The 22049-nt window shown below is 36.8% G+C and overlaps 5 protein-coding genes across 6 annotated transcripts; 1 reads left to right on the forward strand and 4 right to left on the reverse strand.

The window, feature by feature from the left end:
• The first annotated feature begins 1802 nt into the window (after positions 1-1802).
• Positions 1803-4927, forward strand: LOC9308001 (probable galactinol--sucrose galactosyltransferase 6). 2 transcript variants are annotated; one of them, XM_002871886.2, is made up of 5 exons: positions 1803-2052; positions 2162-2204; positions 2335-3890; positions 3983-4117; positions 4199-4927. In XM_002871886.2, exons 3-5 carry the CDS (start codon positions 2392-2394, stop codon positions 4800-4802), a joined length of 2238 nt encoding a protein of 745 aa, XP_002871932.1. In that variant the 5' UTR covers positions 1803-2052; positions 2162-2204; positions 2335-2391; the 3' UTR covers positions 4803-4927. The 2 variants fall into 2 exon arrangements, with proteins under 2 accessions (XP_002871932.1, XP_020876652.1); XM_021020993.1 differs by having other exon boundaries at positions 1822-2052; positions 2146-2204.
• An 11-nt stretch (positions 4928-4938) lies between these two features.
• Positions 4939-8224, reverse strand: LOC110227270 (probable glycosyltransferase At5g20260). The gene is made up of 3 exons (XM_021020995.1): positions 7587-8224; positions 7349-7500; positions 4939-6059 (listed from the first exon to the last, which is right to left on the reverse strand). Exons 1-3 carry the CDS (start codon positions 7815-7817, stop codon positions 4964-4966), a joined length of 1479 nt encoding a protein of 492 aa, XP_020876654.1. The 5' UTR covers positions 7818-8224; the 3' UTR covers positions 4939-4963.
• A 544-nt stretch (positions 8225-8768) lies between these two features.
• LOC9308002 (heptahelical transmembrane protein 1) lies at positions 8769-11516 on the reverse strand. Its single transcript, XM_021020994.1, has 3 exons — positions 11032-11516; positions 10856-10931; positions 8769-9541 (listed from the first exon to the last, which is right to left on the reverse strand). Exons 1-3 carry the CDS (start codon positions 11337-11339, stop codon positions 8921-8923), a joined length of 1005 nt encoding a protein of 334 aa, XP_020876653.1. The 5' UTR covers positions 11340-11516; the 3' UTR covers positions 8769-8920.
• A 2026-nt stretch (positions 11517-13542) lies between these two features.
• LOC9310055 (sucrose-phosphate synthase 1) lies at positions 13543-19145 on the reverse strand. The gene is made up of 13 exons (XM_021021012.1): positions 18728-19145; positions 18563-18652; positions 17904-18145; positions 17592-17655; positions 16812-17510; positions 16412-16525; positions 16135-16266; positions 15875-16051; positions 15507-15560; positions 15355-15417; positions 14348-15262; positions 14126-14253; positions 13543-14050 (listed from the first exon to the last, which is right to left on the reverse strand). Exons 1-13 carry the CDS (start codon positions 18914-18916, stop codon positions 13780-13782), a joined length of 3138 nt encoding a protein of 1045 aa, XP_020876671.1. The 5' UTR covers positions 18917-19145; the 3' UTR covers positions 13543-13779.
• A 655-nt stretch (positions 19146-19800) lies between these two features.
• On the reverse strand, positions 19801-21427 carry LOC9310056 (40S ribosomal protein S8-1). Its single transcript, XM_002873943.2, has 5 exons — positions 21322-21427; positions 21166-21238; positions 20478-20811; positions 20141-20316; positions 19801-20053 (listed from the first exon to the last, which is right to left on the reverse strand). Exons 1-5 carry the CDS (start codon positions 21323-21325, stop codon positions 19978-19980), a joined length of 663 nt encoding a protein of 220 aa, XP_002873989.1. The 5' UTR covers positions 21326-21427; the 3' UTR covers positions 19801-19977.
• Between the last annotated feature and the right edge of the window lie 622 nt (positions 21428-22049).

A 22049-nucleotide genomic window follows, 5' to 3' on the forward strand; every position in this document is an offset into this window, starting at 1 on the left:
GAACCTAGCACCATGTACAGAGACAACTTCTAATCATTTCTCTTCATCCATTATTCTGCAACTTAATCTTGCTTGAATAAAAACAAAAACTTGCTTGAGGGAAACCCCATGCATAAATTTATCAATAAGTTGATGGTTGCATAGAAAATTCACCGTCAAAACATTGTTGCTATTTTTGACATACAAAGGCATGAGACGTGTGGAGGATTGACAAATTTATATTGTAGACTACCTCTTAACCTCCAACGACGACTGATTGATGATGAATCATTTTATAAAATACAGTTTTAACAAAAATAAAAAATAATGTATGATGATATACATTAAATAATATCGGACAAACCCTTATCCGCCAACTAATGTATATTGGATGGATAAACCCACTGGGTCCAATTGGACAACTTTCTAACTTTTTTGTTCTCTCAAAAAAAAAAAAAAAAACACAAGTTGATTTGCTTTCCCAATCACTTTCGTCTTTCTGAACCAAATCACTAGCTGCAAGCGAATCATTCATCGCCGAATATTTCGTTTTCTGTTATTATTAGTATAACAATGAAAACAAAGAAACAACAGAAAATTAAAGAAAAAGAAACATCAAATTATTCGTTTTCGTGTAGTACACTACTCTCTCTCTTTTTAAGATTTATTTTAATAAAATGAGATTTTTTTTCTAAAAAATTATGGGGAGTTGTGGGCCATGCAGCCGCACATTGCTCAATATCTGTAGAAGCAAGTTGATCTGCGAAGATAATTTAGCCACTTGGTGAGTCTATCAACTTTCTGTCGATTGCACCCATTTGATTTTACAATTTTCACAAAATGTCAGTCTCTCTACTTCATTTGTGATCTGTTTCATTCCGTTAAAATATACAATAAAACAATTTCTATTCAAATTTTATTTTTAATATCTTACTTGATTAGAGAAATCTTCTTTTTTCATGTTCTTGTAACAATTTTGAAAATTGTCATAGAAAAAAAAAATACATTAGGTAAAAAGTTGCAGCAGAACATTAAACCAATACTTAGGAGGACATTGACATAGATAAATTAAACCATATACATTTATAGATGCCAATCCCATTTATTACAATGAGAAGAGGAAATATTAAAAGTTGAGAAGAAAAATCATGCAACAGGAAAGTATTATTGGACCAAGAAAACAATTTAAATCCATTAAAAATAGAAACAGTCATTTTTGCTTACAAGTTGCAAGGAAACTTCTATTTTGAGATTCATGTTGACGAAAACAATTTAATCTCGTGATAAGGTCTCCGCTGACACGTAATACGGTCGTGGAAAAAATCTTTTAATCCTTAAAAAACAAAATATCTTTTAAATATCCTAATGTGTTACAGCATTTATCCGACGTGGCAACCTCATCCTCCCTTTAAAACTTTTCAACGGTCAACTGTAATTTTATCTCACAAAAAATAAAAAATTGGGTTTCTGGAATTCGTTTTGACCATATGCGAATATTTGACGCGAAAATTCGATAACCACCTCAACATTTTCGCATAATTATATATATACACATAAAACCAAAGCAAAATAAATCAATTAATGTCTAAGAGATTACTTGCAGTCTTGCACAATACGAAAGAAGCAATCACAAGAAACGGAAGACGTGTAACTTAACAACCAAAGTAATTAAAAAAGAAATTATTACTAGAGATCCACAATTCAACAACCAAAAAATTATTGAACGTTTATAAGAAAAAACAAAAAAAAAGAAAATATTAATTAATAATTTAATATCAACTGAATTTAGAAACACCTTGGAATTGGATAAAAGAGTTAAAGACTCCTGCAAACTTGTAAAAAACTCACCAAACGAGGAAAGCCAGAGAGAGAGAGAGAGAGAGAGAATAATAAAAATGGCGTCACACAGTTGCTACAATGGAATCCATCGTATAAAAAGGGTTCATCCTCTGATTCACTCTTTCACATTTCATCGATTCTCCTCATCTTCTCTTCCATTCATATCCAAACCTCAAGCTCGCATTCTCCCATCACAACAACAGCTTCGTATTCGCTCATCTTCTTCGTCTTCTGGTATCGCATCTTAATTATCACCATCTCTCTTCATTGACTCATTCTCTAATCCCTGGTTTTGCGTCTAACAACGTTTTTTGTTTTTTTCTCCATATCTTGGAATTCGCAGGCATTGTTCGTCTTCTCGAGGATTTCAGTTTTGTTCATATAAGGTAATGTTTCTTTGGATCTATTTATATTCGATTACAATTTGGTAGAGATTGTTTAAAACCCAGAATCTGACGTCATCTCAGAACTCTGGGTCTTTTATAAAGCTCTTAAATTTGGGATTTTTTTTTACAGAGACGCGAAGCAGCCTCGCCGTTCAAGAGGAGGTACAGAGAAAACGAAGAAGAAGATATGACGATTAAACCGGCGGTTCGAATTTCGGATGGGAATCTAATCATCAAGAACCGGACGATTTTAACCGGTTTATCAGATAATGTCATCACGACGTCTGCATCGGAGGCTGGACCGGTCGAAGGAGTCTTCGTCGGAGCTGTATTCGACAAGGAAGACAGTAAACACATAGTATCGATCGGTACGCTTCGTAATTCCCGGTTTATGTCTTGTTTTCGGTTTAAGCTCTGGTGGATGGCCCAGAAAATGGGCGAGATGGGCCGGGATATTCCCTACGAGACGCAGTTCTTATTGGTCGAGAGCAACGATGGGTCCCACCTTGAACCTGACGGATCTAACCAGAAAGTTTACACCGTCTTCTTGCCGTTAATCGAAGGATCTTTCCGTTCGTGTCTCCAAGGAAACGTTAACGATGAGGTTGAGCTCTGTTTGGAGAGTGGTGACGTCGACACTAAACGGTCGTCGTTTACTCACTCTCTTTATATTCACGCCGGTACAGATCCGTTTCAGACGATAACGGACGCTATTCGTACCGTTAAGTTGCATCTGAATAGTTTCCGTCAACGTCACGAAAAGAAACTTCCAGGGATCGTTGACTACTTCGGGTGGTGCACTTGGGACGCGTTTTATCAAGAAGTGACCCAAGAAGGTGTCGAAGCTGGTCTTGAGTCTCTCTCCGCCGGTGGTACGCCGCCGAAGTTTGTCATTATCGACGACGGTTGGCAATCCGTTGAGAGGGATGACACGGTGGAGACCGGAGATGAGAAGAAAGAGCAGGCGGTTTCTCGATTGACGGGGATTAAGGAGAATGAAAAGTTTAAGAACAAGGATGATCCAAACGTTGGGATTAAGAACATTGTCAAGATTGCTAAGGAGAAACACGGTTTGAAATACGTTTACGTGTGGCACGCGATAACGGGTTATTGGGGCGGAGTTAGACCCGGGGGAGAATACGGATCTGTGATGAAGTATCCTAATATGTCAAAGGGTGTGGTGGAGAATGATCCAACGTGGAAGACGGATATAATGGCGCTGCAAGGGTTGGGTTTGGTTAGCCCCAAGAAAGTGTATAAGTTCTACAATGAGCTTCATAGTTACTTGGCTGATGCTGGTGTGGACGGTGTGAAAGTGGATGTGCAGTGTATATTGGAGACTTTGGGTGGTGGTTTAGGCGGTCGGGTTGAGTTAACTCGTCAGTTTCATCAAGCTCTTGACTCCTCTGTTGCAAAGAACTTCCCTGACAATGGCTGCATTGCTTGTATGAGCCACAATACAGATGCTCTCTACTGCTCGAAGCAAGCAGCTGTGATTAGAGCATCAGATGATTTCTACCCACGCGATCCCGTGTCTCACACCATCCATATAGCTTCGGTTGCATACAACAGTGTGTTCTTGGGAGAGTTTATGCAGCCTGATTGGGACATGTTCCATTCCTTGCACCCTGCGGCAGAGTACCATGCCTCTGCGAGGGCCATCAGTGGTGGGCCTCTCTATGTTAGGTATGATCATTCAACTACTATATCTCCACTTGAACTTGTCTATTGACTGCAGATTTATATTGTTACATGTTGTTTCTATTCTTGATATATAGTGATGCTCCTGGAAAGCACAACTTTGAGCTTCTAAGAAAGCTTGTTTTGCCTGATGGATCCATTCTTCGTGCTCGATTGCCTGGTAGACCAACTCGCGATTGTTTGTTCGCAGATCCTGCCCGTGATGGTGTCAGGTAAGCAAATTTGGCTTATAAAAATATGTCTTCAAATTTTTTGGTTTCTCATTTTGTTAATGTGTTTTGTTTTGGTTTCAGCTTGCTAAAGATATGGAACATGAACAAGTACACTGGAGTTCTTGGCGTGTATAACTGCCAAGGAGCAGCTTGGAGCAGCACAGAAAGAAAAAACATCTTCCACCAGACAAAAACTGATAGCCTCACTGGCTCCATTTGTGGTCGTGATGTGCATTTAATATCCGAGGCCTCTACTGATCCACGGACCTGGAATGGAGACTGTGCTGTTTACTCCCAGAGCAGAGGCGAACTTATCATTATGCCATACAATGTGTCTCTTCCAATCTCACTCAAAATCCGTGAGCACGAGATCTTCACCGTGAGTCCCATTAAGCATCTGGCTACTGATGGTATCTCATTTGCTCCGCTCGGTCTTGTAAACATGTACAATTCGGGAGGAGCTATCGAAGGACTTAAATATGAAGCCGAGAAGATGAAAGTGGTAATGGAAGTTAAAGGGTGTGGCAAATTCGGATCTTACTCTTCTGTGAAGCCTAAGAGGTGCGTCGTTGAGTCAAATGAGATTGCATTCGAGTACGATTCCTCCTCTGGATTGGTCACCTTTGAGTTGGACAAAATGCCTGTAGAGACCAAACGATTACATCTGATCGAAGTTGAGTTATGAAGAGTGATTCATACAATTCATTGAACAAAAACAGTTATAAATAGTCTTTATTACATGTAAACCTTTGGTTACCATTGTAGCTACTTTCAATGTTATACTACTGTTCACCTCTTGTTCTATACCAACCAATATTCATTCCCCAAAAAACAGAGTATATAGGATCACAAAGGCAACCTCAGGTTTAGTCTTCTCAACCAAACAGAGTGAAGAAGCATTCGAAGCATATCAAACGGTTGCGACGGTCTGTTGATCACAAAATGTCTCTGGACCTGCAAAACCCTTCTCTGCAACACCTTGTAGCGTCTCCAGGATATGCTCTTTAGTATAGTTTTGATCTCAGGGATCTTTTCAGAGGGAACATGAATGGTGAACTTAGTCCAATCAAGAACGTCTGAGAAGGGCAAGGCGTAGTGATCAGAGATGATGACAGGGACGCAACCTAGGTTAATGGCTGCAACGACTCGAGGGCTAGCCACTTCATAGCCACTGGGACAGAGACAGAACCTTGCCGTAGCCATGAGCTTGAAGTAGTCTTTGTTGTTGGTTAAGTACTCGTGGACTTGGACCTCCTCATCTTTGTCTTTCCAGTGCTGCAGTAGAATTTTGCGGATATAACCGTGTGAGCCCCCTGAGAAGAAAGCAAGGATGGGTCGGTCATGGCCAGAAGAGCGGGATAATTGAGGTGGTCCCAGTTGGCCTCTGGGGATGTTGATCTCCGGGATTGAGACATCTCGTTGGGGCATGAAACCTTCCGATGTGTTGGCGTTGCAGAGAACTCTTATCAGGTTTTTCATCATCTCCGGGTTAGATCCTGAGACGTCTGGTGCCTGCAAGAGTCTTAAAATGTTACATTTCAGTATCAACATCACAAAAATAAGTCTGGTTCCAGAAAGAACACAAACCCAATCATGGCAAGAAACAAAGAAATGGTCGGCTCCAAGGCTTCGGTTCCAATAAGGATATTTGTGAGCCACAACATTGACGTAGTCAAGAAAAACTTTGTGAAGTTGTTCCCTCGAGTAGGTCACGAGCGGCCTGTATAAGTAATGAACGACGTTGGCGATGCTGACAGGGAGGAGAAAGGCATGAGCCTCCTCGGGGCCGCTAGCAGCGAATGGGCTCATCCCTGTCTCGATCTCGTCCATGAATTGGCCTTCAATGCTGTATATGTTGTTCACTGGACCCATGTGAACTAACGGTGTGTCTCCTTCTCTGTACACCCACACTTTGAATTTCTTCTCCATCTCCATATGGCTTCTATTCAATTTCATAAGAAAAAGTGTTGTTGGCTTGTGTTAAAACTGTTCTTTGAAAATAAATAAATCTTCTTCTTAAGTAAACAGTACCTTCTTTGGATTAGTATTTGATCAATGATCATAACTCATAACAGAATGAAGAACACTAGTTCCTACGTTATTATAAGTTTGTGATAGACAAGTTTTGATAACTATTTAAGTGATAATCACTAGTACGTATCATTTTAGAATATAATCTTACATTTTAGATATTTCTGCCAAGAAATTTGTAAAGTGAGTACTGTACTTTGCAAATATAAAACCCCAAGGTATGGCATTATTGGATTTTTACGATAAGTGTATGTGACTTTTTGGAAATAATCTCAAGACAATCTTTGAATACGGAGTATGTATTAAGAGTAATTAAATTTATCTAATTCTCTTTTAATAAAATAATTGGGACTAGCAATTCGACGTTTACAACTATTTAGAAGTCAATAAAAAGTAGTATAGGTAAATATCTTACTCGAAGAGAAGAGAGAGTTGTGACTACAAATACCAAAGCAGGCTTTAAGTAGGCGCTACGTTTCTCTCTACACCCGCATACCATTGTGCATAGTATTTCATAGACACGTTGACTATAATCCCAATTAAATAAATTTTACATATTTTTAGAGAATATTATAAAGTTTACGCAGTTCTTTATAGAGGTACAATTTGCATACAGATTTGGGAGAAATTTTTATTCTGGTATTTTACTATGCACACGTTTGTTTGTGTGTAATATAAGAAAAACAATTTTATCAAAAAAAATATATATATATATAAGAAAAACAATGTATTATTGAAGTTTAAAAAAAAAACAAAAAAGAGTAGTATGAATACGTACGGCTACTAAAATAGTTCAATCTCGAGTTTAACGAGACGCAGTGAACTAAGGAACGAGGAAGAATTAGAATTACACCCAATCGCTTCGTTTCCCAAAACAAACTAGTAAATAATTCAAGAAAATCTATTTTATAGTACGTACTGTATTTTTTAATATATTTAATTATGAAGTTGTCATATCTTTAGCACAAGATGTAGCAGCACAAAGTTGGCTCTTTTCGTCCAAAACCTCCACACTCGGAGTCTTTTTTCAGTCAATGGGTGATTTAGTTGTATCCTTAATAATTTTCATATTAATTAGTTTTTTTTTCCAATAAAATCTTAGTATTACATTTATTTCCTAGTATGGAAAGTAACTTTTAATGAAAATTTGAAAGGCAAAAAAAAAGGAGAAACGGAGAAAAAACGGAAACAGAAACTTACTGATGAAATGCAAAAGCGTTTCTGTAAACAGCTCCACGAGGAACAGAAGTTTCCTCCTTGTCCGATGCAAACTTCTTCAGCCTCACGGCTTCACGTATGGCAGCTCTCGATTTTGCTAAACCTTCCTCGATTCTGTTTCTCTTCTTTTCTTTCTTATCACAACAAACTATATATATTCAAAACAAATCCATAGCCTAATATAATTGAATAAGATCACGTAGATTAGTTAAGAACATACATTTTCATGAGGACTCGAAATTAGTGAAAGGTTTGATGAGGCGATACTAAACTCCATGGACATGGACGGTGAAGGAGATGGGGCAAGAGATTTAGCGTCTACGAAAGAAGAGAGAGCGTCTGAGTTTAGGTTTGGAGAAGAGTGATGTTGATAAAAGAGGAGAAGAACAAGAAGAAGAAGAAGAGTTGGAGCCAGAGAGAATTTCATATTAGCAAAATTTGATTTTTTCATATATTTTTTTTTCTAGTTTCTTGGGCAGTGACACATTTGGGGCATATACTTATGTATTAGAGGAAGACAATAGTTTTTGTCCATTTATACAAAGTTGACCCTAAAATTAAAACTACTAGAAAGGTAAAAAATTAAAGCATAAATGGACACAAATAAATATTAGGGAAGGAAACCGAAGACTAATAGAGTAATTGAGAAGCAAATAAAATTAATTTTGTATTTATTGCTTTGTAAAGTGCTTACCGAATCAGAAGTAAATCTTCATATCGTTCGGGGTTTGGCACCGTCGATCATTACTAGCTAGCTATCATGGCATGCTTAATTTTAGGTTGGTAGAAGAAAAACGAAAAACTTATGTATCCTTATCAAACCGGTTCTCCCCATACTGCTATAACCGGTCTGAGGCAGGCAATTCAAATTTGGGTTGGTGAAGCATAACCGACATATAAAATTTAAGCTTTAGCTGACATGTTTGGTAAATTTGTCACTGTTGAGAATATAATTTAACAATAACATCAAATTGGGTCAATAAGAAGAGCTGTTTCACGTACGCTAAGATTCACACATCAACCTTAAATGCTACGGTAATGTGTGTTCGATTCTTTGTTTTACTCATTAACCACAAAAAAAAGTTTCATACATCAAAAGGAAATTAAAAACGCTAAGATATGAAAATATATATACACACGAAGTCTCACGGCATATACATATTAATTCTCTTATGACTAGTGAATCCTGGCACTAATTAAACACGCATAAAGATAGATGAAAGAACCATGAAAGACCATCCTTTGCATCATTGATTTTTTTTTTTACATAAAACAAATCAGTGGTTTTTCCAACCATCAATTTTTGCTTTTGTGTTTACATATCAAACAAGTCTGATGTTCTTTTCAATTCTGTTTGCTTCCACGATATAAAGCAAGAAGTCATACACAAAAAAAGAAACTATTCTGTGGCAAATATTTGATTTACCATTAACTTCTCATATTCAACAAACAACACAAGTTGAATTACAATTCAATTTAAAACAAATGGGTTATTACAGTTTTTTTTACCACGATAAACAAATTAATAATATTTAAAAGAATTACAAATATGGTTTAACAACCAACGTGGTCACGCCAGTCCAAGAACAAGAGAGCAGCTGCATAGTGAGACAAAGCACCCAACAAAACGAACACATGGAAGATCTGATGACTATGTCCCACACGATCAAACCATCCCGGTTTAAGCCTTTCGGGCACTCTCCCTACATAAAATCCTGTTCCAACAAGATAGAACACTGCCATAAGCAACTCGTACACGAGCGTCACGTTCCTTTGCGGGTTTCCCCAGTTGACCACTAGCGCGTGGACAGCTGGGACAATCCCAAAGAGCCCCATGGAGGCGAAGAGCAATGCGCGGAAAGCTCGGTACTTGGGAGCGGAAAGTGATGGGGTGAAAAGTGTGATGATTGTGAAGATTCCCATGGAAGTGATGCCTGCGAGGTAGATGAAGTACCAACGAGGAGTGCATTGGAAGATGTAGAAGATTGGTGGAAAGAAGGATGTGATGATCATGGCGGTGATACCGGCATAGTCTATGCGGAGAAGGAAGACATTAAGGTCTTTGGAATGGCAACAGAAGAGGTGGCAAATGCTACTTGCCAGTAGGCAGAACATTGAGCCTCCTAAGAAAACGAAGAATGGCCATCTTGTTACATTCCCTGGACTCTTTGCATCCTACAATCATCAACATTGATACCACCATTAGCTTACATTTTCATTGACTAGTTTGAGATACTAAGAAACATGTACAAGATATATGGTCAGATAATGGGTGTAAATGGTAACCGCTGAATTCGGTTAAATCAATTCAGCTGAATTTTTTGCGGAATCTGACTGAATAATGTAGAAGTCAAATGGTAACAGCTGAATTTGGCTGATTTTTTTTTTCTTTTTTAATTAAATAAATAAATTTATGAAAATCTTAATTAAATATAGTTGTTTCAAAAATATTTATCAAATATACAAATTAAATAATTCAATCTGCAAAATATACATATATATATATATATATATACATAATATATTGAATAATCTTATTATTTTGATAAATTATTATAGTGTTTACTTTTAATATATATTTTTATTTTTTATTAACAAACTATTACATCTTGTTTTTAGTAATCAGAACTGGAAATATAATTATTTATGAGTAAATCATCTTTTTTGGTTTTTTCAATACCACTAATATTTTTAGTTATTTTAAAGGATAGAAATATGTGTATAGTATTGTACGTACGTAGTTATTAATCAATAAATACTATTAAACAATCAAAACTTATTAAAAAATTCCTCCACTTCCACCATTTTAGTCAATTGCTCAACTGATGTAACATAATAAAAATTCCACAGATTCAGTCAATATTCCTCAACAATTCAGCTAAATATATTTGAGTTGGTTTCTTTTTTTTTTTTTTTTTTTTTCTTTTTTGGGGAACAAACACTTTAATTAGAACTCTGACAAAGTTAACCGCAAACCGCTAGGGAGTTTTTTGCTAGAGATATATTTGAGTTGGTTTCTAATAGTGAGAAGTATATATGTGATAAAATAATATATTTGAGTTGATTTTATTATAATCCTAGAAAGAACTACATTTTATTAAGTTGTTTAGAATACTAAGAACAATAACTAGATATCTATAGAAAACTAAGAAATTAGTCTATGTATTATATTCAAAGATGTTATAGAATTTACCTTTTCGATCATGTCTATATTTGATATCTCAATTGATCTCTAATATACGATTTTATATTCAAAATCATCATAACAAAACGAAGGTATAGCAACGAACAATATTAATTCAATAGAAAACTATAAGATATGTAGTTATCAGTACCAATTAGGTATCTATTTATACTTGACACATTCAGTTGACTAATTTGAAGTTAATATAGTGGTTGCATCTGGATCTCGATGGATTAAATTGAAATTCGGTCTACACATGCGATTATTAAAAAAAAAAGTAGACATGGTGATTAAAGAACACTAACCACGGGGAAGAATCCATCGTGATGAATAATGTTGGCGACGGTTAGTGCCACAAACAAGATAAAACCAATTAAATGTCTGTCCAAATCAAAATCAAAAGAAAACTATTAGAAATCAAACAAAAAAAACCAAAGAAAAGGAATTGAAACTAAAAGTAAATTAAATTTTGTGCACTTACGTCCAAACGTTGAGGGACTCATTGTGGAAACTAAAGACGCTGAAGAAAGCATCTCTAATGGACCAATCAGCTCTGTAATAATTCAATATGTATTCGTTATCTTTCATGTAGTCCGGTAGCTCACAATACGACATTAATTCTCGTCGTTTCATTGTCTTTTGTTGAGATTTTCTCTTCTTCCTTCTCTTGCTACCACTGCTCTCATCTCCACCATGATCATCTCCAGGCACGATCTTGCTCTTGCAGTTGCCGTTGCCGTTGCCGCATGAAACTGTTTCCGCTTCGTCTTTATGACCATTTTGGTCCATAAGAGCTCTCGAATATCGATTCTTGAGACAAGAATACTCAATCTTGATCTCAAGAGAAGATGGTGAGAGGGAAGATCTGAGAAGAGAGGAGAATATATAATGAAGAAAGATTAGTATTAAAATGTGAATTTAAGTTCGAGGGAAGAGAAAGAGAGAGAAACAAGGAAGATGTGAAATGTAAGGAGACAGCTGCAACATTTAAAGACGAAACTTGAGTATGCAGGTAGAAGTTGGTGTCGTGTTTTCATCTTTTAGTTGTTAGTTAGGTTATCAATAAATTCTTCATATTTTTATATATCATTATTATTTCATTTCCCTTTTTCTTACGTTTATTTTATCATATTTTAACAAGAAAAGTGATTCAGTTTTGCACTACTTTTTGAGATACGAAATCTTTTGAATATGAAAAAGAGTAAATTTAGGCGATTTTAAGACCGACCGACTCGGAATTCACTACCGGCTTGTACCTCTTTTACATGATTGATGCCTTGTACCCACCAGATCGTTTGTATTTATTAAGAAAGATATATAATTCAAAAATAGTACTATTCTTCAATCTTGATGTCAAAAAAGAAGTGGTACTCTTTTACTATGCTTTAATCAACATTAAATTCTCTGTGAATTAAGATTGGTGAAAGGTTTACTTTACTTTAAATAGACAAGTAACTTTATAAATTTTTCACTTTTTTTTTTTTATTATTTCTTATGAAATTACATCAGGGCTGTAAAATTTTAAAGTTTATAGTTTTAACTAAATTTATTAAAAAAAGATGATAGGATAACAACATAATTTAATGTACTACTTATGAGTTATGAATTGATTGAGGTAGAGAAGTGTCAAAGCTCTTTCCATCAAGTGGATGGCAACAAAAATTATGATACTAAAAACAGACATGCAACATTTCGCATCTTCCTTTTTTTAGAAGAGTAAGTGGAATGGAAGACCACAAAAGCCAAAATCATGAAAAGATTTATCATTTTTGTTATGAAATGTTGCTAAAAAAAAAAAAAAAAAATTAGTGTCATATTCAACGAGTTACCACTAGAAAAAGACTTGACCTTTTAAATGCCTTTAGCAATAATGAACTTCGAGTTAATCAGTCATATGACTAAACTTTAGAACAAATTTATAATTTCTTTGGAAATTAACTAAAGCGTTTGTTAAAAAATAGATCTTCACAAGGAATTAATTACTCCCTCTATTCTTTTATAAGTGATGTTTTAGGAAAATGCAAATCGATTAAGAAATCATTTAATTTTTGTTTATTTCTAAACTAAAACATCATTTATTATCTAATCAACCAATAAAAAATAATCTACAGAATATAAATCGTCAAAACCAATAAAAAAATAATTAATTTTGCATTGAAAACTGAAAACATCATTTATTTAAAAACAAAATTAGAAGGTTAAAACACCATTTATTAAAGAACGGAGGGAGTATAAACGTTTGTAACATGTAATGTAGATATTTAACATCTCGGTGTCAGCATACCTTTCTTTTCACATACTACAAAATAACATGTTTAATTTTTTTGTTATGACGTGTATAATTTTTGTTATCTAAAAGACTAAAACTAAAGTTAATAATGGCCATAGTTGTAACTTCTCTGGTCTTTCAAGATTTGTGTTGGCTTAGCCTTTTTGGGAAGGAACGGCCAAATGGCCGTCTAAGTTTCCCTAAAGAGGTCGGACACTCCTGAAACACCTCAAGAACACGTAATCAGGTACGTAAACTCCATATACGTGTGTCTAACTTAAGTCTTTGTTAAATTTGGTTGAGAAGAAACTGACATGAGACCACAAGCAGTAGTATACTCTTTACCCGAGTGTGAATAATTTTAAAACAAAAAATATTACAAAAGTTGGAAAAGTTACACAGTTCGAGTGTGGGATAACACCTGAATGTGAGCCACGTGGGAGCATTTGGTTGGTAAGCTCTTCTTCTCTCTTCTTCACACTCCCTATCTCTCTATCTCTCTCTCTTCTCTTTCTTTTTTATTATATTAATATAAATTTATTAACATCTATCTCTACAAATACACCACTGCTGATGCCCTTAGTTCTCAACATCTTTTGTAATCTTTAATTTAGGATAATTGCCATGTGGTTGCATCTATTTGGCCCTAATTATATATTTTGTCGCCTAGCCCTAATTATAATCAAAAGGGATGGTTTTATTTATTTAATTTTCTTCTGTTGATTATAATACCGGAATATTCTCTTTTTCTTTTTATTATTACAATTATACTTGCATAAATTACGTAAAATCCGGTGGGTGTCAAAAAGACAACCATATGAAGAGTTAGGTATTTCCGGCAGCTTATGTACGACAAAGTAATAAACAAACCAAACCATGTGGTCAAATATGAAAAAGATAGTTCGCATTCGGTACCAACCATTGATGACTGTAGATATGATCGCCTTATTATTCTAGGTTTCAGTCCTTGAGAAGCTCTAGTTTCTTCAGGGCATCACGAACATCCGAATCTGGCGGTGCGTGAACCACGTTGCTGCTCTCCAAGGAGATCACGTCGGTGAGAGGATAGCTCCGGTTTGCGTGCAAGGCGTTGCTTGCGCTGCAAGACACTCCCTCTAGAACAACACTCTTGTGAAGCCCTCCAAGCAATCCTTCGTAATCAGTGTCACCTGATTCGCCCACAAATACCGCCATTTTCGCCATGTCAATTCCCCACCGAACGAACAAATACCTGGTTTACCATAACCGACGTCGTTTAGGGCAATTCTTTGAAATCGAAACCATAGTTACGCAATCAATCAGTTACCTCAGGGCTTGTATACGAGAAGCCAGTACCGGTATGACATTTATTCGGGTGCCATTCTGACTATAAACTACATGACAACGCAAAGCCTGGATTCTCAGCAGCTTCCGGAGCTCTCTTACTGGAGGTACCTGGGAATAGAAACCAAAACAAATTGTTTTAACGGAAAGCTAAGAAGATTTGTGAAGACGTTTTCTTAATAATGTTGCGCCTGATTAAATTTACCGCTGCAGGCTTTTTGACTGTAAATGTGTAGCAGTAGTCAGTTGAAAGATGTTCAGCAAGGGTGACTATCTGCTCGTCACTGTCAGCCTTTTTCTCGTTAAGTGAAGATGCCCAACGGATCAAAGTCTTCCTCAGCCCTTCACCGCCCCACCGATATTCTATGTGGGAGTGGTAGTAGAAATCAACAACAAAAGGACCGTCTTCGTTGTTGAGGGATGTGTAGTGGAGATCACTTCCGCTGTTGCATATGAAAGCATCGAAATCATTCGGGTTTAAGCCCCCTGACACCAAAAAAGATTGTACCTCAGAGATCGTTAGAGATGTCGACAGTATGAACCCAACAGATCCTTCTGCTCTTTCCTTTTCAACCGCATCTAGAATTCTTTTTGTAGCCTCTAGCGTGTCTTGTTCCCCATCAAAATCAAGAGCAATAACAACAATAAACTTCCTTATCCGCACCGCTGGGAATTTTCCAGAGTTAACCTCTAACTTCTCCAGGGAACCCATCTTGCGGCTATCTTTTCCTTTAGACCAATTTTGAACGGCAGCTTCGATTTTGCTCTTCCTGTCCATGGAGCTCGCTTCTTGGTTCATGTAATTATCGTTCCCACTTCCATCAAATGAAAACTTTAAGTTCAAGGATATATCCTGTATATCTCTCAAAGAATCACTAGGTGACTCGGGTTCTGAATTATCACCGCCATCATCACTTTGCCACTGCGGATGTCTTGGTTTGAAGCTGGTTATGCGAGATAGATAAGTTTTGCAGTGCTCTGGCCAAGAAAATTGGTGAATGTTCTTCAACCCGTTCTGCCGACACTTTGCCCATAGGTGCTTATCAGCAACAAGCTTAAGAAGAGCTTCAGAAATAGATTGCTGATCATGAGGATCCACAAGAAGACCATTGTCCAGGACCTGGAAGAAAATCCCCCAAGGTACATTTAGGAAAAACGACCAGGTAAGTGATAGTCTCGGGGACTTCAATGTTTTATCGTAAAAATACATACCCGGTGTATATCTACAGGACCACCATTTTTTGTAGCAACCATAGGTAAACCATGAGCAGCAGCCTAGAAGGAAAAAAACGGAAACACATTTTACCCAGATGACAAGAACGAGTCATGAAACATACACATTTGACAACAAGAGAATAGTATACCTCAATTAATGTAAGTCCAAATGGTTCAATGATAGCTGGATTGATGAAAACACCCTGCAAAGAATCCATTAACAATGATTAAACTACTAAAGAGAAGAGTTAGTTGACACCAGTATCTTGAGTTGTGTCCAACCGTTGAAGCAAAGATATGATTGTATCACGATACACATCATATGATATTGATATTATCTGGAGATGAATGTTTATTTGTGAGCGGAGTCTTGATTTCATGGTGACAATAAATCGAATGATCTTGAATAAAGTACCATGATATAATAATATAATGAACTTGATAAGGTCTGAAGAAAGTCACCTAAGTTTATAAAATCCTAATTTTTCTGAACTGTGAGATAGTCTGCCAAGAGTACCTTTGACTTTGCAGCTAGGCGATATATGTCTGGAACATCTGACTGTTTGTGATGTTTAGGGTACGCAACTTGACCGTAGAGATCATACTTGTCAATTAGCTTTAGAACAGATAGGAGGACAGAAGAACTCGTGCTCGACATTTCATCAATCCCATCTCGGTTACCCATAATAAGTGCCTGCAGTGGAATATAAGGAAAACAAAATGGTGATCAAAACAGAAAACTAAAATGAACAACCCCCATCTATGACATTTACATACCAGGTTAGCAAGCTCTCTCAGTGGACGACATTCTCCAAATGCCTTCACTAACGTCGTGATGTTCTTTTTCGGGTCGGGCCTCGCAAGGGCAAGTATCATAGGCTTTCGGGAATTCGAAAAGAAACGCATTATCTGCATCACATACAGAATTTGGAGGTCGAGTAAACTGCTGAACGGAAAGCTAATGTGAAAATATTATTTACAGGAATTAATCTCATTTTTTTCCCTCAGGAGAAACTAATAAAGGTGATATAGATTGTATTTTCAAGTAAAGAACCTCAGCCCATATTGGTGGATCTGGAGATGTTGGATGTTCCTCGTTCCCATCTGTGTCTTCCAGATCACCACCATGTGGGACAATATGATTGAACTCCATCCCAGGTGGAATTTTCTGAAGAAGAAGTAAATAAACAGAGAACATTTTTATCGATACTATAAAAGAGTCAGCAGGATAATATACTGTGTTGAAAGTTAAAAGACATGTAAACAAGTTTGCTGCAGCTAAACACAGCACTCATGGGCCATGGCCTAAAGAAATCTATCAGTAGGCTGTCACCGAATAATATCTCCCAATAGTTAGCACTACAATCTCAACTGTGGAAAGCATATATTTCAGTCCGTGTTAACCATGTCTATGGTCAAGGATCAAGAAAATAGAGAGGATTTAAGTTACTTACAACCATGCGAGGCATGAACCGTCCATAGCAGCTCACATTCCGCTTGATTCTGGCTCGCAATTTGCGCTCCAATATGGGGTCAAAACCATCATACAATCGCCATTGCTCATCTATCTCCTGTCGAGTGCTAGTTATTACCATTTCAGAAACATCAAGAGATAATTCCTCACCCTCTATTCGACGCATAATCTTGTAAGTTGAATTTATTTCTTCTTTTGAAAGGCGGCCTTGTCTCAAAAGCTGCTCTAATTTATCTCGACCAAGTGAGTGGCCAGTAAGGAGCATAGGCACATTTAGTGCACCAGACAGTAAAGCAGTGGCATCACCAGCATCAGCATAGTGTCCATGGATGGCAGCAGGCCAAATAGGCTTCCCAACACCAACTTGCTCACCAAGAACATTTGACATTTGCATGATGTGGTTCATAGCACCATCAACGAATTCAGCAATGTGAGGCCATAGAAGTTCTTTTGGAATATACTTGTCCTTTGGACCAAATGGTATCCTCACAATATAAGCACCGCTACTCTCTCCCATCTCATCCGAGAAATCTTCAGAATCTCTAGGAGTCAGCATTTCCGTCGGTTCGCCATAACTATAGTCAACATCTGGGGAAGACACTTGTCTAGTAAGCAAGTCAACCCTATAAACTCCTGGCATTGAACCCAATGCACGTGCAAGTTCCACAACATACTTAACCTGTAACGTAAAAAGCAGTGTGAGGAGGACTATCTTACCTTTGTACCATATAACAATCACTCAAACTGTCTGTATCATTACCTGGCCACCGGTATCAGAATCGCGACCGAGCTCCATGTTTTCACCACGTATGAGACCATGAAGACTGCATGCATACTGAAATGTTAAACAACTAATATACAAGAACACTATTAAAACTTTCCATCACTATTATTACACCTTCTCAATTGAAAGATCAGTTGCTATATGTTTACTCAGATTATATGTTAAATCAGATCCTAGAAGGGGAGCCTAACTATAACTTGACTTAACCAAATAAGAAAATTACATAGGAAAAACAGAACATAAGAACGTAAAAAGCAAAGACATAGAGACCAGAGTTTGATCACATACCTTATCAAAACAAGATAGAGCTTATTCCCCTTCTGTTGGCTTGCCCATAACTCCATTGACTCAGCAGAATTAATTCTGGGCAACCTTGGTTTGGTGCTTTCACCATGAGTTGAGATATCACTGATGATATCTCCTTTCTCTCCCTCAGAAAACTCCTCAGACATATCAGCAGTTGCCTCTCTGCGACCTTTCTCACGTTCAAGCCGGCGCTTAGCCAGCCTCTGTGCTTCTTTTTCCTCATGCTACACAAACATAAGAATGGGTAAACAAAAAACATGAATTATCCATACTTTAAGAAACTAATGTTTCAACAGTAGAGAGTCTAGCACAAAGTTCATCAAATTCATAATTCAACGATCCAAGGTTGCAGATTATGCGTTGAAGTCAGCTCTCAAAGGCAGAACAAGAAAGCTACTACTAAAAGTAACATTTTCCCCCCCCTTTAAAAAAAATGAGATTAAAAGATGTAAACTTTGAAAAGGTTCAAACTAGAGAAGACCAAAATAATAATAAATTTTGACTTGAGAGTCAACAACTCGTCTTGATGAATTCTCTGAAACCAACTTTTTAAAGTTAAGAGCAAAAAACGGAATAAATAGACAATTGAAAAGAACAGTGTGTTAAAATCGCATCAAAAAGTAGAAAATAAAAAAAAGGACCTGCTTCTTTTGACGAGCGAGATTCCAGATCCTCCAACACATATTCTCTAATCTCGTGTTCCTCTCCTGTGGACTCCTCGTAGCAACAGCCTAACCAAAGAAACACACTCATCACATGAATCGATCACAAAACACTCACTGTTTTATTTATATGATTATTATTACCTTGACCCAGGATCTATGAAGATCAGTCTCATCGTAACCAGTGATGACTTCCTCAACAAAGTAACGGCTTGGAGTGAATCGACCTCTCTCTCTGAGAAGAAGCGATGGCGAAGAGCGAGCATCGTCAAGGCCCTGACCAACGTCCAGAATCGCCTCCAAGTAACTGTTTACCCAATCGTTCCCGGCCATCTGGTGGGACGATCGAAGATCGAGAATTGCTTTGGTTTTGTGGACAGAAGTGGAGTTTTGGGATTGGAGATGATTGAATCTCGTACCTTTTGATTTTGATAGACGACAAAGGGACTCAGCTGGACTGTGTGTGGTGGGGTTAGTCACGAACACACTGGTCTTGACACCAAGACACCACGCATCCCTTTCGAACGGCTCAAATCTTTTTTTGCAAATTACTTATATTTTAAGAAATATGTGTCAATGAAAAATATCTTTCTTAAAAAAATAACAGAATATTCTCTCTGTGGTCAATTTAAAATCGTTAGATCCTATTTTGTTAATTTTTGTAATCGATTTCTTAAAGTTTAATTACCACCACAGCACTAATGATCTTTTGCCTTCGACCAAGTTTACAACAGATAATATCTTCACATCATTTTCATTATTGAGACACATACAAAAGTGAACAAACATATTATTATTATGTGATGTCAAGTACTGTTCCGCCAACTATTTTTCCACCAGCTATTGTTACAAGCTGATTTTGTGCTACCTAATTTGATTTTTTTTGAGCTCGTCAAAAATTATGGTTGATTAACAAGTTTGTGGCTCAGAGACACAACGTACTTTCTAGTTTACTAGATAGCCCTGCCTCGGAGCATTGGGCCTAAATTGGACTTAATAACTTGTAAGCCCAACTGGCTTCATATCTTCCTTGTGTTTATAAGAATTTAGATACGTCTAAACTACAAGATTTAGACTGCCATTAATAGATTTTGTTACAATTATACGTAAGATGCTAGATTTGTTACAAATCATGATGCTAGTATGGAAGAAACATACAGACAAATGACCAAACGAAATCGGTAAGTTTAATAACTTTAATTTTGACAGAATAAAACTAGTGATCGAATTCAGTGATATTATCGATTAAAATTAAAACAAAGATCCGAGACAAAAACATTGTTCCATAATAACTGCTGGGAGTTTAAGGAAATACCACAAGCTAATCCAAAAACATAGTTTCTCAGACAATTGAAACTGAAAACTCAAAACATGTTGCAAGACAAGAAGAGAATCTAAGCGGCACCCTTGCCCTTCTTCTTCTGGATTTTCTTCATGTAGAACTCCAACTCTTTACCTTCCAAGATGTATCTGCACAGAATTTGCAAAAACGTATGAACAAATCATATTTAAGGAGAATTAAACAAACATAATGGGATAAGGCAACAAGATGAATACCCATCAGCACGTCCGCACTGGCCAGGCCTTGAAGAGATACAAGCCAACAAACGTCCACTTGCGAATTGGTCCTCAATGTGTGAATCAAGACTGCGACCCTCTTGACGGCTCTCAATCTTTCTCGAGAGGTGGTTGCTCTTCTTGGTCTCCTCAACAGCGGCTACCTCTTCACCTTCCTATACAGTGAAGGACATATAGTATATCTTAAGTTCTATTACAAAAACATGATTTAAATTATTCCATCAAAGAGAAGAAAAAAAATATCAATCAACAATGAAACATGAGCAGACTCAAATATATATCACAAGCAAATGAATAAATTGTTCAATGAACTGACCTCTGCGTCCTTCTTGGTGGAAGCAGCATTCTTCTTCTTGCGGCCAACTTCAACACCATAGTGCGAGAGGTACCACTGCTTGAAAGGAGCAGCATCAACCTGAACAATAGCACTCTTGACAAGTGTCTTAGTACGGACAAGCTCATTGTTGGAGGCATTGTAGACGACATCAAGGACTCTGGTCTTGCGGGTAACAGCTTCACTTCCCCAGGAGTAGTTACCAGTATCTAGCCTCAACGCACGCCACTTAACATTTCCACCACGAACTCTGATTCTTCTGACCGTCTTGTTGCTTGAGAGCTTGGTGTTGGCTGGCTGCCTTCCCATCTCATACCTTCACAAACCAAAACATAAAACTTCACAAATCAGAAATACAACACCAAAATAAATCGAATAACAACATATCATGAATCAGTGACACCAGAAATGTGAGAAACGCATCAATTACTATGTTTTAACAATTATCGGATAACTTATGAAGAATCACATACTATGATTTGGCGAAATAATTCCAGTAATCTACAGATTCCGAATCTACTAAAGGCACATACTCAGATTTAACAGATCACAAGATCGGACTATCTCTTAAGCGTTTATAAAACGGAGATTCACAAACTTTAACCTACGAATAACGGAGCAGAAAATGAATCGAAAGAGATCTGAAAAATGAGAAAATGTAAAGACTCACTTTCGCTTCTTCCTCCATTGCTTCTGCTTGCCTCCAGTGGCACGCCTCTTGTGGATGGAGTCACGAGAAATACCTAAGAGAAACCAGAATCCATATATCAGAATCTAACATCAATAGCTTACAGAGAAACGAGATCGAAGGAGAGATGGCTCGTACCCATTGTCGCCGATTAGGGTTTCTCCAACAAAGTTTAGCTGCGCGGTGTAGAGAGGAGTGAACCAAGAGCTTAAATATAAATATATAGGGAGTATAAACCCTAGTAACCCTTTGAGGCCTATTATCATCTGGCCCATCTTATTACTTGGGCCCGTCATTATTGACATACCCAATCTTTTTATTTGTTTCGTACAAGTTTTTTTCTTCTCTTAGACCATCTGCATTGGGGGATCACCCCCCTGATCTAAGCATTATTTAAATCCAAAAAAATGGGTCAATGGGCTTAAGATCAGGAACTGGGCTCTTGACCTGGATCTGTTCTTGTGGGTGTTGCGGGGTGACGTGGCATTTGGGCATTGGTTGGAATATTCAACATATTTGGAATAAATTTGGATAATAAACTATATATTAATTAGATAAAATGTTTTTGTGCTTTTATTAAGTAATATGTTTGTTTGTTTATTGTTATTTATATTTTTAATGTTTTTTTCATAAATATTTAGTATTGTATTTTCACTTTTATTTTCAGTTTTTCATAAATTTGGCATTTGCAATTTATATGTTATTTTTAAATGTTTTAATAATTGTAAAATCTTAATTTAATTTAGATTATTATATTATTAAGTCTTAAGATCTTACACATGTTCTCCCACTAATCAACTTCTAAACAAAAGATCTAAACACATGATCTTACATTATTTTAACATTATATTCTCTATAAGAACACC

Source organism: Arabidopsis lyrata, assembly GCF_000004255.2.
Source record: "Arabidopsis lyrata subsp. lyrata unplaced genomic scaffold ARALYscaffold_6, whole genome shotgun sequence".
NCBI classification, from domain to species: domain Eukaryota; kingdom Viridiplantae; phylum Streptophyta; class Magnoliopsida; order Brassicales; family Brassicaceae; genus Arabidopsis; species Arabidopsis lyrata.

Bases quoted from the DNA above. Each gene is read 5' to 3' on its own strand.
- LOC9308001 (XM_021020993.1), top strand. From the start codon at position 1,875: ATGGCGTCACACAGTTGCTACAATGGAATCCATCGTATAAAAAGGGTT. The intron at 2,053-2,145 runs GTATCGCATCTT...TTTTTTCTCCAT, and splicing joins CTCATCTTCTTCGTCTTCTG to ATCTTGGAATTCGCAGGCAT. The intron at 2,205-2,334 runs GTAATGTTTCTT...TTTTTTTTACAG, and splicing joins TTCAGTTTTGTTCATATAAG to AGACGCGAAGCAGCCTCGCC.
- LOC110227270 (XM_021020995.1), bottom strand. From the start codon at position 7,817: ATGAAAAAATCAAATTTTGCTAATATGAAATTCTCTCTGGCTCCAACT. The intron at 7,501-7,586 runs GTATGTTCTTAA...TGTTGTGATAAG, and splicing joins TTTCGAGTCCTCATGAAAAT to AAAGAAAAGAAGAGAAACAG. The intron at 6,060-7,348 runs GTAAGTTTCTGT...GAAATTGAATAG, and splicing joins AACGCTTTTGCATTTCATCA to AAGCCATATGGAGATGGAGA.
- LOC9308002 (XM_021020994.1), bottom strand. From the start codon at position 11,339: ATGGACCAAAATGGTCATAAAGACGAAGCGGAAACAGTTTCATGCGGC. The intron at 10,932-11,031 runs GTAAGTGCACAA...TGATTTGGACAG, and splicing joins GAGTCCCTCAACGTTTGGAC to ACATTTAATTGGTTTTATCT. The intron at 9,542-10,855 runs GTTAGTGTTCTT...TGATGATTGTAG, and splicing joins ACGATGGATTCTTCCCCGTG to GATGCAAAGAGTCCAGGGAA.
- LOC9310055 (XM_021021012.1), bottom strand. From the start codon at position 18,916: ATGGCCGGGAACGATTGGGTAAACAGTTACTTGGAGGCGATTCTGGAC. The intron at 17,511-17,591 runs GTAATGATACAG...TTTACGTTACAG, and splicing joins ATTCTGATACCGGTGGCCAG to GTTAAGTATGTTGTGGAACT. The intron at 14,051-14,125 runs GTAACTGATTGA...ATGGTAAACCAG, and splicing joins TCTCGTATACAAGCCCTGAG to GTATTTGTTCGTTCGGTGGG.
- LOC9310056 (XM_002873943.2), bottom strand. The intron at 20,812-21,165 runs GTGAGTCTTTAC...TGGTTTGTGAAG, and splicing joins CAATGGAGGAAGAAGCGAAA to GTATGAGATGGGAAGGCAGC. The intron at 20,317-20,477 runs GTCAGTTCATTG...TTCACTGTATAG, and splicing joins CCACCAAGAAGGACGCAGAG to GAAGGTGAAGAGGTAGCCGC.